General features: G+C 44.8%; 1 protein-coding gene across 6 annotated transcripts in view; it reads left to right on the forward strand.

The window, feature by feature from the left end:
• Positions 1 to 14,048, forward strand: part of TRAF5 (TNF receptor associated factor 5) — a 105,966-nt gene that overhangs the window by 71,554 nt on the left and 20,364 nt on the right. For 5 of the 6 annotated variants that reach the window (XM_033938121.1, XM_033938116.1, XM_033938119.1 and 2 more), the window contains 2 exons: positions 2,890 to 3,030; positions 9,888 to 10,056. In XM_033938121.1, coding sequence (XP_033794012.1) covers positions 2,890 to 3,030; positions 9,888 to 10,056 — 310 coding nt within the window. The remainder of the gene's footprint in view (positions 1 to 2,889; positions 3,031 to 9,887; positions 10,057 to 14,048) is intronic. The other variant, XM_033938122.1, reaches the window with a different exon arrangement.

Consider the following 14,048-nt stretch of genomic DNA (forward strand, 5'->3'; position numbering starts at 1 on the left):
TCAACTGTCGTCTAGTATTAATAATTTTAAGGGAAGGAATCGTTAGCAAATGCTGATCAGCGGATCTTAATGTTCTATTAGAGGTGTAAGGAATTAATAACTTGTAGATGAAAGCCGGAGTTTTAGAAAGAAGGGATTTAAATGTAAGCAGACATAGTTTATATGTTACCCGATGGGCAACTGGAAGCCAGTGGGCTTCCTTAAGAAGGGGTGTTACGTGATTGAACTTCTTAGCTTTGAAAATGAGCTTAATGGACGCATTTTGAATGATCTGTAGACGTTTGATTTCCTTTTGAGCTATTCCGTTAAACAGAGCATTACAGTAGTCTATTTTGGAAATAACAAGAGAGTGGATAAGAATATTGAGAGAATTAGAGCAGAGAAATTGAGAAACAGAACGAATTTGACGAAGCCTAAAGAAAGAGGATTTAACAATACTACTGATGTGGTCATGAAAAGAAAGTTTGTGATCAAAAATAATTCCTAGAATCTTGATGTTGTATACTTGTTGCAATGGAAGACCCTTGATAGTAATTGGAAAGTTAAGTTTTAAATTATCCTTCCAGGGAAAAAGCATCACATTTGATTTATTGATATTAAGTGCTAGTCTATTATTATTCAGCCATTGATGTATTTTTTCAAGTTTCATATTAATTGATGATATGTCCAAAGGGTTATTGGGTTCACCATCAAACAAACTGATCACTGCCATTGTGTTCCCAATCGTGACATATGGCTGCGAGTCATGAATACTCATGAAAGCAGATACAGTGGTACCTTGGTTTACGAGCATAATTTGTTCCAGAAGCATGCTCGTAAACCAAAATACTCGTATATCAAAGCGAGTTTCCCCAAGGAACTAAGGGAAACTCGCTTGATATGTTCCCACCCACCCCCCAAAGCCAGCAACGCTGCTCTACCCCCCGAGAACCGGCATTGCTCCCCCCGCTCACGAAGTCCCCCTCCACATGATCCGCCATCCCCCCCTGCGATCCAGCACCCTCCCCCCCCGCGATCCAGCATCTCCCCCGCTCACGTGGCACCCCCCCCAACCGCAATCTGGCATCCCCCAGCACCCACCCGAACACACTGCTTACCCCCATCTGGCACCGGCACCAATGCACAGGACATGCCGGTGCCCGAAGATCTGTGTGAACTCGAAGGCCTTGAGCATGCGCAGATGCTCAAGGCCCAGCAAACAAGAAGACGCAGATCTTCGGGCACTGGCACCGGCATGTCCTGTGTGTTGGTGCCGGTGCCAGTGCCAGATGGGGGTAAGCGTGTTCGGGTGGGTGCTGGGGGATGCCAGATCGCGGCGGGGGGGGGTGCGACGCGAGCGGGGGGAGGGAGCCGGATCAGGGGGGCACCGCTTGCAAATCAAGGCAAGCTCAGTTTCCAAGGCGCCGATTTTGCGAATGTTTTGCTCGTCTTGCAAAACACTCGCAAACCGGTGCACTCATAAACCAAGGTACCACTGTAGAAGAAAAGTCAATACCTTTGAGCTGTGGTGCTGGAGAAGACTTCTACGAATCCCATGGACAGCTAGGATCACCAGCAAAGATGTCCTTGATCAGGGGTGCCCAGACTTTTTTGACTTGCAAGCTACTTTTAAAATGACCAAGTCAAAATGATCTACCAACAATAAAATTTAAAAAAAACACAACGCACACTGTACGCATAGAATTGTTAATTATCATTCCTATTCCGGGGTTTTTTCAAAGAGGTCAAAGCAGATGACTCTATGCACTGTCACCTCAGTAACAACCATACAAAAATAGACAAATACCCACCCCCTCCCTTTTTACTAAACCACAATAGCATTTTTTAGCGCAGGGAGCTGCGCTGAATGCCCAGCGCTGCTCTCAACGCTCATAGGCTCCCTGCGCTAAAAACCACTATTGCGGTTTAGTAAAAGGGGACCATATTGTGAAATATAGACAGTAGATATAAATTCAGACACATTTTGATCACTAAATTTAAAATAAAATTATTTTTCCTATCTTGTCTGGTGATTTCATGAGTCTCTGGTTGCACTTTCTTCTTCTGACTGTGCATCCAAACTTCATTCCCTCCCCCAACTTTTTCTTCCTCTCTCCCTGCCCTTTCTTTCTTTCTCTCTTCATGCCCCCTTCCTGTTTCTCTTCTTTCCTTCTGTCTCCCTGACTGCCTGCACCCCTTTCTTTCTCCCTGCCCTTCCCCAAGCCACTGCCACTGCCATCGGGGAACAGGACCCAAACGCCACCAATGGATAACAGGCCCCAAAGCCGACGCCAACGCCGCCCCATGCTCTCTCTGCTTCGGGCTGATCAATCTTCCTCTCCCCGACGTCAATTCTGCCGTCGGAGAGGAAGTTCCGCCCAGCCAGGCAGCGATTGGCTGGCCCGAACTTCCTCTCCGACGGCAGAATTGACGTCGGGGAGAGGAAGATTGATCGGCCCGATAGATCGCCAAGGCAAAGGGAGTCCTGGATGATCGACTCACTTTGCCTTAGCGAGCTACCGGTCGATTGCGATCGACCTATTGGGCACCCCTGTAAGGCAAAATTACCAGACAGAAACTGACCTATTTTATACATGTGATGAAAAGAAGCAGGGGAAACTAAAGGCCTGTTGCTATGAAGATAGACATGGGGAAAGCCCACTGCTGTCTCTGGGGTCATTAGCATGGAATCTTGCTAATATGCACTTATAACCTGAATCAGCCATTGCTGGAAACAGGATACGATGGACCATCAGTCTGACCCAGTAATGGCAGTTCTTAAGATATACTGTATATTTTTAATAAATGGATGCAGTCACATCTCTATGGTTATGAAAGCAATTAACTTTACATTTTACATGATACTGTGGATCAGCCTCTACTATGTATTCTTTGTGTTCCATGTATTAGATCTCTGATCTCTACCGAAATTTGGAGCTGAAGGAGAATAAGATCCAGCAGCTGGCAGACACTATGAAAAAGTGTGAAAAGGAGTTCAGACAGTTCATGCAGCTCTTTGGCACAAATGGGAACCTAATCCCAAGCATACAGGTGAGCTACTAACCATCCATCTTGAACTGATTCCCTCCTTTTATTATGAGAACAGCATTGCTGAGCATTTCAGCATGTTCTTTCACTAATTATACTGAAATATGTCTCAGTTTTCAGAAATTTGGCATAAGTAATTAAGAACATAAGAAAAGCCTTCACCGGATCAGACCGAGGTCCATCCAGTCCGGTGATCCGCACACGCGGCAGCCCATTTAGGTACTCCTGGTTGGAGTCCCAGATATACCATAGCTCTCAGTATGATTTGCAAGAAGGTGTGCATCCAACTTGCGCTTGAATCCCAGAACAGTAATCTCTGTCACAACATCCTCCGGGAGAGCATTCCAAATTCCCAGCACGCGCTGTGTGAAATAGAACTTCCTGACATTCGTCCTGAACCTGCTGCCACTCAGTTTCAGTCTGTGACCTCTTGTCCGTGTCGCATCCGAAAAAGTTAGCAATGCTTCTTCTTGGTCGATTCATTAAGAGGAGTCACATACTAGCATGCATTGCATGCTAACACTGTTAATGTGCTTTATTTGCTGTAGGGCCTGTTTTTCTGCAGTTGTCCTTGTGACAATAGCACGAGTTAGCACATGCTGTTAATAAATGATCCCTTATAGCAGCAATGTTCGAACTGTCCACACAGGACAAAGTATGTGTGTACTTTCACTTTCACCATGAATGTTTATGCCTTTTGTATAAGTAGCTTATTCTTAGAAATATACAGCCAATGGCATAGTAAGGTGCCATCTTGTTGGGGGCACCGGCACCTCTCTGCCCCTCCCCTCCAGTACCTCTTTAAATCTTCACCAGTATGAGCAACTTCTCTGGCTTGCTGCTCGCACTGGCCTGGTTCTTCTCTGAAATCACTTCCAGGTCGTGGGACCAGGAAGTGATGTCGGAAAGAGAGCTTACGTCAGTGTGAGCAGCAGGCAGGAGAAGCTGCTTGCGCTGGCGAAGATTTAAAGAGGTACAGGGGAGAAGTGAGGGCACGAGTGAGGGTGCAGAAGAAGTGGAGGGCACTAGGGGGTGCATAGAGCACAATATTCAAAAGGGTTTAATGGGGCAAGAGAGGCTGCAGCCCAGATAAATCATGCTGAGTAGACCAGCCACTTAACCATGCATTGCCACTGAATATTGGCACTAATCAGCAGTTTCAAAAGCAGGTAAGTGGAGGGGAGAAGCCAGGAGTTATGCACGTGGCAGTAGTATTTAATGCTTGTGACCACATAGCTAAGTGACAAAATACTATCATAATTTTGGTTGCTTACCTATGCAGGTGCTGTCCCTGAATATCAGTCAGCACCCATGTAACTTCCAGGTGCCCTCTTGAAACATTATTGTTCTCCCCTCCTTCCTTCCCCCAAACAAGATTTGATTCCCCTCCCACTCCCCCTCCATTATAATATTGGTGCCCTCCTAGACCCCCCTCCCAACAAGATTGATATTGTTCCTGACCTTTCCTTCCAAACATGAGTCAGGCTCTTCCCAAGCTCCCCTCAAGAGAATTCCCCTCCCACTTCCCAATAGGCCCCTCCTGGACCTATCTTAGCCTATCTGTTGGGTCTAAAGCAGGGGTGTCCAACCTGCGGCCCCGTGAAGTATTTTGTTTGGCCCTGGTCAAGGACGATGCAGTGTTTTCCTCCGCTGCCTCCGGTTGTTTACCATCTTTCCGGCTCACTCCTCTGTCTTGCTGCAGCGTTTGCGCGGCCCCAGAAACATTTTTTTTTCGGCCAATGCGGCCCAGGGAAGCCAAAAGGTTGGACACCCCTGGTCTAAAGGTTAGTCCAACTAGAAGTATATCTCATTTGCTTCTGCCCATATTGGCTCCGGATGCAAAATGGTGGCCATGACCTCTAGTAGTAGTCTTCCAGTTAAACTAAATTAAACCTTAGGCTTATATACCACATCTTCTCTATAACAGTAGAACTTGGCATAGTTTACAAGAAAATTAGAAAAGAGAACAGATACAATATGGATTTGGAATAGTATGGAGAGGAGCGGAATTAACAACTTTGAAAATAGCCAAGTTTTCAGATGTTTTCGAAATGGTTGGAAAGAACCCAAATCACACAGATGAATAGGAAAATCATTCCACAGCTCAGTAATTTTGAAAAGTAGAGACTTCCCTAATTTGCCAATGTAGGTAACGCCTTTCAGCGTAGGAAAGGACAATTTAAATCTTTTTGTAGATCTGATAATGTCAGATCTTACAGAATGCCAAGACAGGGGAATTAAAGGAGGAAGGATGCCATGCAAGATCTTAAATGTTAAGCAGGCACATTTAAAATAAACCCTGGAAATTATAGGAAGCCAATGAAGATTTTGCAGGAGCGGAGAAACACGATCAAATTTACTTTTTGCAAAGATCAGCATAGCAGCAATATTCTGGATCAATTGAAGTCTCTGAAAGCTTTTCTTGGTCAAGCCTAAATAGACCGAATTACAATAATCCAGCCTCGTAAGGATTATTGATTGAACAAGGACAGCAAAGTGTTGATGATGGAAACAGGATCTCACTTTCCTCAACATATGGAAACTAAAAACATTTTTTTTTACCAGAGAATTAAGATGGTCGGTGAATGAAAGTGATGAATCTATAATGACACCCAGAACTTTACTTGAGAATTCAATCTGCAGTGAGGATCCTGAAGGCAACAGAATGGACGAAGGTAGCTGCTCTAATTTTGGGCCAAGCCAAAGTAACTTTGTTTTGGACTCGTTCAATTTCATTTGTACCGTAAGGGCCCAAGACTAAAGTTTCATTATACATTCTATTATATTCCCAATGAAGTTAGTGAGGTTCGTCATTCTCAAGGAGAACAAAGATGTTGTCTGCATACGTAAATAGTGTTTCGCAGGGGGATGAAGGGAAAAGTTTCAAAGTAGTCATATAGATGTTGAAAAGAATAGGTGATAAAGGTGATCCCTGCAGGACTCTGCATAAAGGCTTCCAAGAGAATGACATGATGCCGTTCATATTAACAGTATATGAGCGAGATCGTAAGAATTTTGAAAACCAGTCTAAGACTGTGAAATCAATACCTATCTCAGAAAGTTGGTAAATCAAAATATCATGGTGAACGACGTCGAAGGCCGCCGATAGATCGAATTGTAGCAAAATTGCAAACTTATTACGTGCTTACAATTGCTGAATCTTAGAGATTACTGAGATGAGTAGAGATTCGGTACTGAGATTAGGTCTGAATCCATGTTGGCAAGATAAAAAAATGGAAAATCTCTCTAAATATGATGAAAGCTGAGCGGATATAATGGACTCTAGCACAGTGTTCTTCAACCTTTTTACACCCGTGGACCAGCAGAAATAAAAGAATTATTTTGTGGACCGGCAAACTACTAAGACCGAAATTTTAAAAAACACATTTTCGCCCCATCTCCGCAAGCTCGGTCCCCACAAACCATCTGATCCCATCTGCACAAGCCTCAGTTATGATTTTATATTGAACGTATTTTATTAAAGTATAAAAAGAAACAATATTCTGTACAATTGTCATTTTATAAATATAAATATTCAGAACAAGGACCAACAAAACCCCTGTCTCCCCTCCCCTTCACATATATCCCCTCTACTATCAAGAAAACTGAACAAGCCAAATTATTACAGAATGCTACACAGAAATATCATGCTAACAGAATACTGCAGTCACACATGACAGGAATAGTGTTAGGCTTTGCAGTCCACAGTTATGTCTCTAGCAGGATATATATTTCAAATCTGATATATTGTAATGACAAAATAGAAATAAAATGATTTTTTTCTACCTTTTGTGGTCTCTGCTTTCATCTTCTTTCCACTCTTCCTTCCAGCATCTGCCCATTCCATCCACTGTCTGGCCTCTCCCCCTTCCATATGTATCTGACTTCTTTCTATGCCCCTCTCCCCTTTCCATCCAGCCTGTGCCTCCTCTCTCCTTTTTACATCATTCATTCCAGCTTCACTGCTTTCTTCATTTTTATCTCTCCTACACCAGATCTAGCATCTTTATCCCTCTCTCATTTCTCTGCTGACCCCATTTCCAGCATCAATCTCTCTCTACTTTCTCATTCCTGTCTCTCCCCTTTCCCTCCTCTAATCTCCCTGCCAGCTGTTTCCTTCCTTTTTCCCTTCTCCCTTCCCTCCTCCCCCCTATCCAACAGTAGCTCTCTTCCCAACTCTTTCCCTCTTTTCCTCCCAGCAGCATCTCTCTTTCTACCTCTCTCCAGGTGCAGTAGCAGCTCTCCCTTTATCCATCAGCTTCCCAGCCTCCAACAGTGGCTTCCTCTCCTTCCAGCAGCTCTCAGTACTTGCCTGCAGCAGTGATTTCCTTAGGCAGCCTTGGGTCCGTTGCCGCCTCTGAGGAAAGGGGAAGTTGCCAAAGTGAATCACTGCCCTGGTAAGTACAGAGCTGCTAGGAGAGGAGACAGCCACTGTTGAAGGCTCCCCATGATCTTACTCCTGCTGTGCCCTGCACATTCGCGACCCCCCCCCCCCCAAGCCGGCAAAAACAGCTTTGCACCGCAGGCCCAGCCGCCCAAGACGAGTCGGAGGCCCCTACCCGCCGCATCCTGCACGTGGGCAGACTCAGCACAAACGCTGCTGATGGCCCCAATCGACACGCTGACCTCCCCGCGCACGCTGACCATCTTCTCTCTGCCTGCACTTTCCCCGCGGCCCTCTTCGTCGACTCAGCAGGGGCAGCGATCAAGACAGGCTGCAAACGTCGGGACCTTCCCTCTCTGAGTCCCGCCTATTTTGTTTCAACTTCCTGTTTCCGCATAGGCGAGACTCACAGAGGGAATGACCACCTGTCTTAATCACCCGAGGCTGGGAGGAACAGAAGATTTCTGCAAACACCATCGGGGCAGAAAATTTAACGGGTCCATCTCGCCGGTCCTGTGCGGATTGGCAGGAATTTTCTGTGGACCGGCACCGGTCCGCGGACCGGCGGTTGAAGAACTGTGCTCTAGCATTTTGGTCAGTAGAGGAATATTTGCTATAGGTCGATAGCTAGACGGTGAGGATGGATCAAAGTCAGCTTTCTTCAATAGTGGGGACAGAACAATGTGACCCATCTCTGCAGAAAAAAGACCTGATGATAAGGCAGAATTAATAAGTTTGGTAAGGAATGAAATGACCTGAGTAGGAATTTTCTCATATAGATATGAAGGGAATAGATCCAGAGCATATTTGCAGGATCTTAATTTATGACACAGGTTTGCAACCTGGGCCTCAGATACAAACTCAAAGGCTGTCCAGATTCTATCTGCTGGAATTGCGATTGGATTAGTATTACCCAGCACCAGAGAATTATAAGAAACTAATGATGGAAAAGAGTCTCTTATAACAGCAACCTTTTCGTTAAAAAATTTCGCTAAGTCATCCGCTAATGGGGAGGAAGGGTGTATTGATGAGTCATTGTTGGTAGTTACGAGCGCCAGATGTTAAACAAGGTGTTACTTTGATTGTTGGATCTGATAATTTTATCACCATAGAAATTTTCCCTAGCTTTTTTTAAATGTTGCATTATAAGACCTGATACTATCCTTCCATGACTGTCTGTCAGTAGGAGATCTTGATTTTTTCCATTTACGCTCCAGTGCTCGGCATTTCTGTTTCAGTTCTCTGTGATAAAGAAGGTACCAGGGAGCCTTACGAGAGTAAGAAACAGTCTTAGTCAATAGAGGAGCTATTGAACAATAGGTGGACTCAGAAAGGTTTACCCAATTGTGCCAGTTGACTTCTGAGGGAGAAAGCAAACTGTTTGAGAAATTGGGACCAAAATTGTTCACTCGTGATTTTCTTCTAGAAGGTAATGAGTTTTGGAGTACAAGATTGAGCCCCAGGATGGGGCATAAAAACAGGACGACATGAGTCACCCAGAAAGTGATCAAACCATGGAACTTGTTCCCAATGAATATCCTTAACTAAAGTTTTATGATCAGTAAGATCAAGAAAGCTAATGATATCGAGAGAGTGCCCTTTTTCATGAGTTGGAGCGGACTTAAGAGGGAAACCCAGAGAGGTGAGAAAACTGCTAAATTCGATAACATCCTTTTTAGCGTTATCATCTAAATGAAGGCTAATGTCACCAATAATCAATAGTCTCTGGAATTTTAGAAAAGCACTTGTTATGGTCTCGAATACAGTTCTATTGCTAGATATCACAACTGTCATTTTGCACTCAGACCAGCAAGGGCAGAAGCAGTTGGGGTTCACTTCTGCCCAGACTACTCTCTAGATCACCAGGTATGCTAAGATAAGCCTAGGGAAGGGGAAGGACTACTGGGGCGTGAGAGGAGAGCTTCTTGGGAGATAAAGGCCTGGCTCACGTTGGGGGAGTTTGGGAGGGAAAATTAGAATTGGTAGGAGGGGGGAGGGTGGCAGAGACTGAGAAATCATATTATGTGAACCCCAGCTGAATATCAGTGAGATCTGTATTAAGTACTGGTGGTCAGTAAATGTCTATTCAGACTGGATATTCAAATCCAGTGTCTGGACATGGCCTGGCATTGAATATCCTGGTCTAAATTTAGCTAGTGATAGTCAGCTGAATAATCTTGCCCAAACATGCCCCCAGGAAAACTCCCTTAAAGGTGTTTAAGAGAATATGCATTATGGAACACTAGGTATACCATTATTCCTGCTGTTTTTTAATGCTGTCATAAAAATTTTCGTATGGCTCTGAAAACTCATCAAATGTCACATAAAAAAATAGAGTTTTCAGAGGATTAAACATTTAAGCATTCCCTCCAGCTAAAGTGCAGTGTAATTCCTGTCACTTTACAACTTTGTAGACATCAAATACTTGCATATTTGTGACATGAGTATTTGTATTTCATTTGCATTGAACTAAAAGACACTCGCCGGTCAGATAGACAAAGCCACGAGGCTGGAAACACAGGTGATTCAGCTGATACAGATGGTCAGCCAGGAACAAAGCAGGCTTGATCTGAAGCCATTGATGGAGATGGTGGAGAGCGCAAAGGAAAAGATTGCCTTGATGGAAACTTATGATCATCGCCTAGGTATGCTGTTTTTTTGGAGTTTTTTTGTGACATCTCTTGCCTTTTTAAGACAACCCAGGTAGTACCTACTTTTTTTGGTTTTCCCCCTGTATGGTAGAACAGCCCTGTCCAGGTGAATCTTGGGACTACCCACCAGCCAAAATGGCTGGGCAGTTTTCTTCTCTGAGCTACACACTAGAGAATAACACGGTGACAAAATTCATCACCGTTCCCGTCCCCACGGATAACCGCAGGAAACCATCTTCATGTCATTCTTTAAGGAGAGAGGGAAGAATCAGAGTATAATTGGGCACAACCACTGACCCGCAAGCTTTGCTTTGAAGAATGCTGGTGCAGAAGGACCGAGGTTGAAATAGACACTAGAAAATGACATGGGATTATTTCCCGCGGTTATCCGCGGGGACGGGAACAGTGATGAATTTTGTCACCATGTCATTCTCTACTACACCCCCAGTACCATTCTTAAGTATGAGCAATTTTTTTTTCTTTCTTATTTTGTAAAAATTGAATTTTTGTGGCTCTTTAGCCATATTACATGGGATGTTGTTCCTGAAAAGGATTATGGAGTTTTAGGGTATAATTCTAAAAGTTAGAGCTGGTGAGCTGTAGATGCCTGCAGACCTAGAGCGAGTGTGAGTCAGTGTTGTAGATCACTCTGCTTTCTACGTCATGTGTTACTTTTCTGGGGGTTTTCTTTGATATTGAACCTCTCAGCACTAGGAGAGACAGGAAGGGTGTGCTTATTCATTTCTAGAAAATAGAGTTGAAACCTTGAAAGAGGTATGCTTATTCCCTACTTTCCTAAAATTATACCTTAATCCCCGGATTTGGGCACCATTCTGAGATACGCGTGCACGTAATTGACTGCCAAGCTGTTAACCTTCAATAACTGAATGCTAACAACCAATTATTGACGTTAATGGGCACCAGTTAGGAGCTGTGCACTATTCTTTAATACTAGGTACCTAAATCCTATAGCATACGTCCTAAAAGGGAGGAAGGCCATGGGAGGGGCATGGACGGGTCAGGGGCGTTCCTAACTTGGATACTAGGATTTATACCAGGCTTCGGTAGGCATAAGTCTAGCACCAAGAGTTGTGTGCGGAATCGGTGCCACACGGTCCTGTAAGGGCGCACACCCTTTACCGAATAGCGCTTAGTATCAATCTTTTCTGGCAGCCATTTTTCAGTGCAGTTTATAGAATCCCTTCTAAATCCTCATCCTTTGGTCTTCAGAAGCAATATACTACTAATAATAGCTGAAGGCCCCTGAAGAGTTAAAACCCCTGCTTAAAAAGCAAAGGCAATATTTATTTGCACAGCATAAGATGCCTTTTTCTTGAGGAACAGGTGAATTTACTATATAAATATGCTTGAGACTGATGCAACAAAGGTTGCCTCTATTTTTCTAAACCTCTTTTAAACCCTGCTAACCTAATTAGTACAGCTGCTGGGTCAGACCAAAGGTCCATCAAGCCCAGTAGCCTGTTCTCACAGTGACCAATCCATGTCACTAGTACCTAGCCAAAACCCAAAGAGTAGCAACATTCCATGCTACCAATCCAGGGTAAGCAGTGGTTTCCCCCCTGTCTTTCTCAATAACAGACTATGAACTGCCTATGCATGTTGCATTGCATGCACCCTAGGAAAAGGGATAGGAAGAGTGGGTTAAGAGTTAGCTCACAGCATGATGTTATTAGGGTGAAGTACTTAGATATATATAACAAGTATGTAGACTTGCTACAGTGTTAATCAGAATAGGGCAGAAATGGGCAACCATAGTCATCAAAGGCCACAACCCGGTTGGGTTTTCAAGATTTCTTCCCCTCTAGCAGGTTATGATCTCCTGGGGGTTGAATCCTTGTGGGTCCTGGGAGTTATCTTTCTCCTACATATCTTGGGCCCTGTTAAGACCTTCTTTTTGAAACTATAGCTATACTCTGTCTGTCGGCTGTTTTCAGTTCCTACCCTTCATGTTTTTATTCATGCATTGGTAATTTCCAACTTAGGTTATTGTAATTCTCAGCTCCATGGTGCTAGAAGGGTGTTCATTGCCTTCAGTTGGTACAGAATGCTACCTTGCTCCTTCTTATAGGCAAAGGATGTTTCAAGCATGTTACCCCTCTCTTACAAGCAGAGCATTGGCTTCCTGCATCTTATGGGACTATAAAATTCTTCACTCAGGCAAACCCATCTCTCTCCAAATTTTTGTTATCCTGTTGCATGGTCACTCCATTCCTCCCAATCTCTTTCAGATTCCATCACATCACTCTATTCATCTTTCCACTATTAGAAAGAGACTCTGTAGTATATACAACAGCCTCTCCTTTGGAATTCTCTTCTATTAGATGTCTGTTTGGAACTTTTGCTGCCTGTTTTTAAAATTAAGCTTAAAACATATTTGTTCTTTAAAGCATTTAGGCCTTAAAACACCAAGTGCTGCCTTTCTGAGTAGTGGGTGTTGGGCACTACATAATGATGGAGTTAGTTCTTACTCTTCTGTTCTACTCTGTTAACTCTTTTCTTTATTGAATTATTGTACTTTTTCTTGCTTTTCTTTTTTTAAAATTTTTGATTATAAACTGCTTTGATAATGTTAATCTAAAGCTTATCTGAGGTAAAGGTAAAGATACTAGGGGTCATTTTGGACCACAAATTGAATTATCACGAGCAAATAAGTTCACTGATTAGAAGTTGTTTTTATAGGCTACGGATGATTAAATCATTATCCCAGGACAAGCAGGCAGCATATTCTTAACGCATGGGTGACGTCACCGACGGAGCCCCGGTACGGACACTTTTAACTAGAAAGTTCTGGTTGGCCGCACCGCGCATGCGCGAGTGCCTTCCCGCCCGACAGAGGAGTGTATGGTCCCCAGTTTCTTCATTTCCGCGGAGCGAAGAAGACGCATGTGTTTTCAACGGCTGTTGAAAAATCTGATTTTTGCCTTCCCGCTCGCGAAATTTTCTTCTTTTTTGTTCTTTTCCCTTCGGGTTTCTTTTCCATTCTAAAAAAAAAAAAAAAAAACTTCGCTTTTTCTTTTTTCTTTATTTTTCAGGCCGGCCCCGGCGGGGCCTGTTGCCACCATACAGGCCTCCGGTTTTGATTTTGCAGAGGCCGTGTTTCCCTTCATGCCCCCTCAGCCGGGCTTTAAGAAGTGCCAGCGGTGTGCACGCCCGATCTCTCTCACTGACCCGCACAATTGGTGCCTACAGTGCCTGGGTCCAGAGCATCGGGCTGACACCTGCACCCGCTGTGCTACTCTTAAAAAACGTACATTAAAGAATAGACAGATCTAACAGAATATCCTTTTCGGTACCGGATCTGCCATGGAATCGGCCGCGCCGTCGACGGCACCGCAAAAGTCGGCACCGACTACTTCGACGACGCCTGATCCTTCCTCGGGGTCGCTGGCACCAGGTAAGCCGGCTAAGAAGCCTTCCACTTCCCTTGAGCGCCCTCCTGCCACAGCGGCGACGCCGGTCCTCCCGGCATCACACTGACCCCGAAAACGCTCTGCCCCGATTTCGGTGAGTGCCTCGTCATCGGCCTCCTCATCGCCGGGGCATGGAGCGGCACCTATGGTACCGAAAAAGAAAAAAGCAGTACCGGTGCCTCCTCTGGACGACCGCATTGCGGCCATACTCCAAAGCCAATTGCAGGAGCAACTACAGCAACAACTCCAACACTTGTTGCCAGCAATATTGGCCCCACTCCTTCCGGTACCGGACCGGCCCGAGCCTTGCACCATACCACCGGTGTCGACACCATCGGTACTGTTGAACACGTCCATGCTGGTGCTTGCGGCTGAACCACTCAATCCCCCCGTGCAACCACGCTCTGACGCCGACCCTCCTAGACGTCAAGACCAACACCGGTCCCCCCGAGACCAGGACCGGCACCGGTCTTCCTCCCCGGTACCGTCTCGATGCGCTCTGGCAAATCTCTCTCTAAGACTCGCCACACTGAGCCATCCACACCACCGTCCCGT

This window comes from Geotrypetes seraphini, chromosome 3, assembly GCF_902459505.1.
Source record: "Geotrypetes seraphini chromosome 3, aGeoSer1.1, whole genome shotgun sequence".
NCBI classification, from domain to species: domain Eukaryota; kingdom Metazoa; phylum Chordata; class Amphibia; order Gymnophiona; family Dermophiidae; genus Geotrypetes; species Geotrypetes seraphini.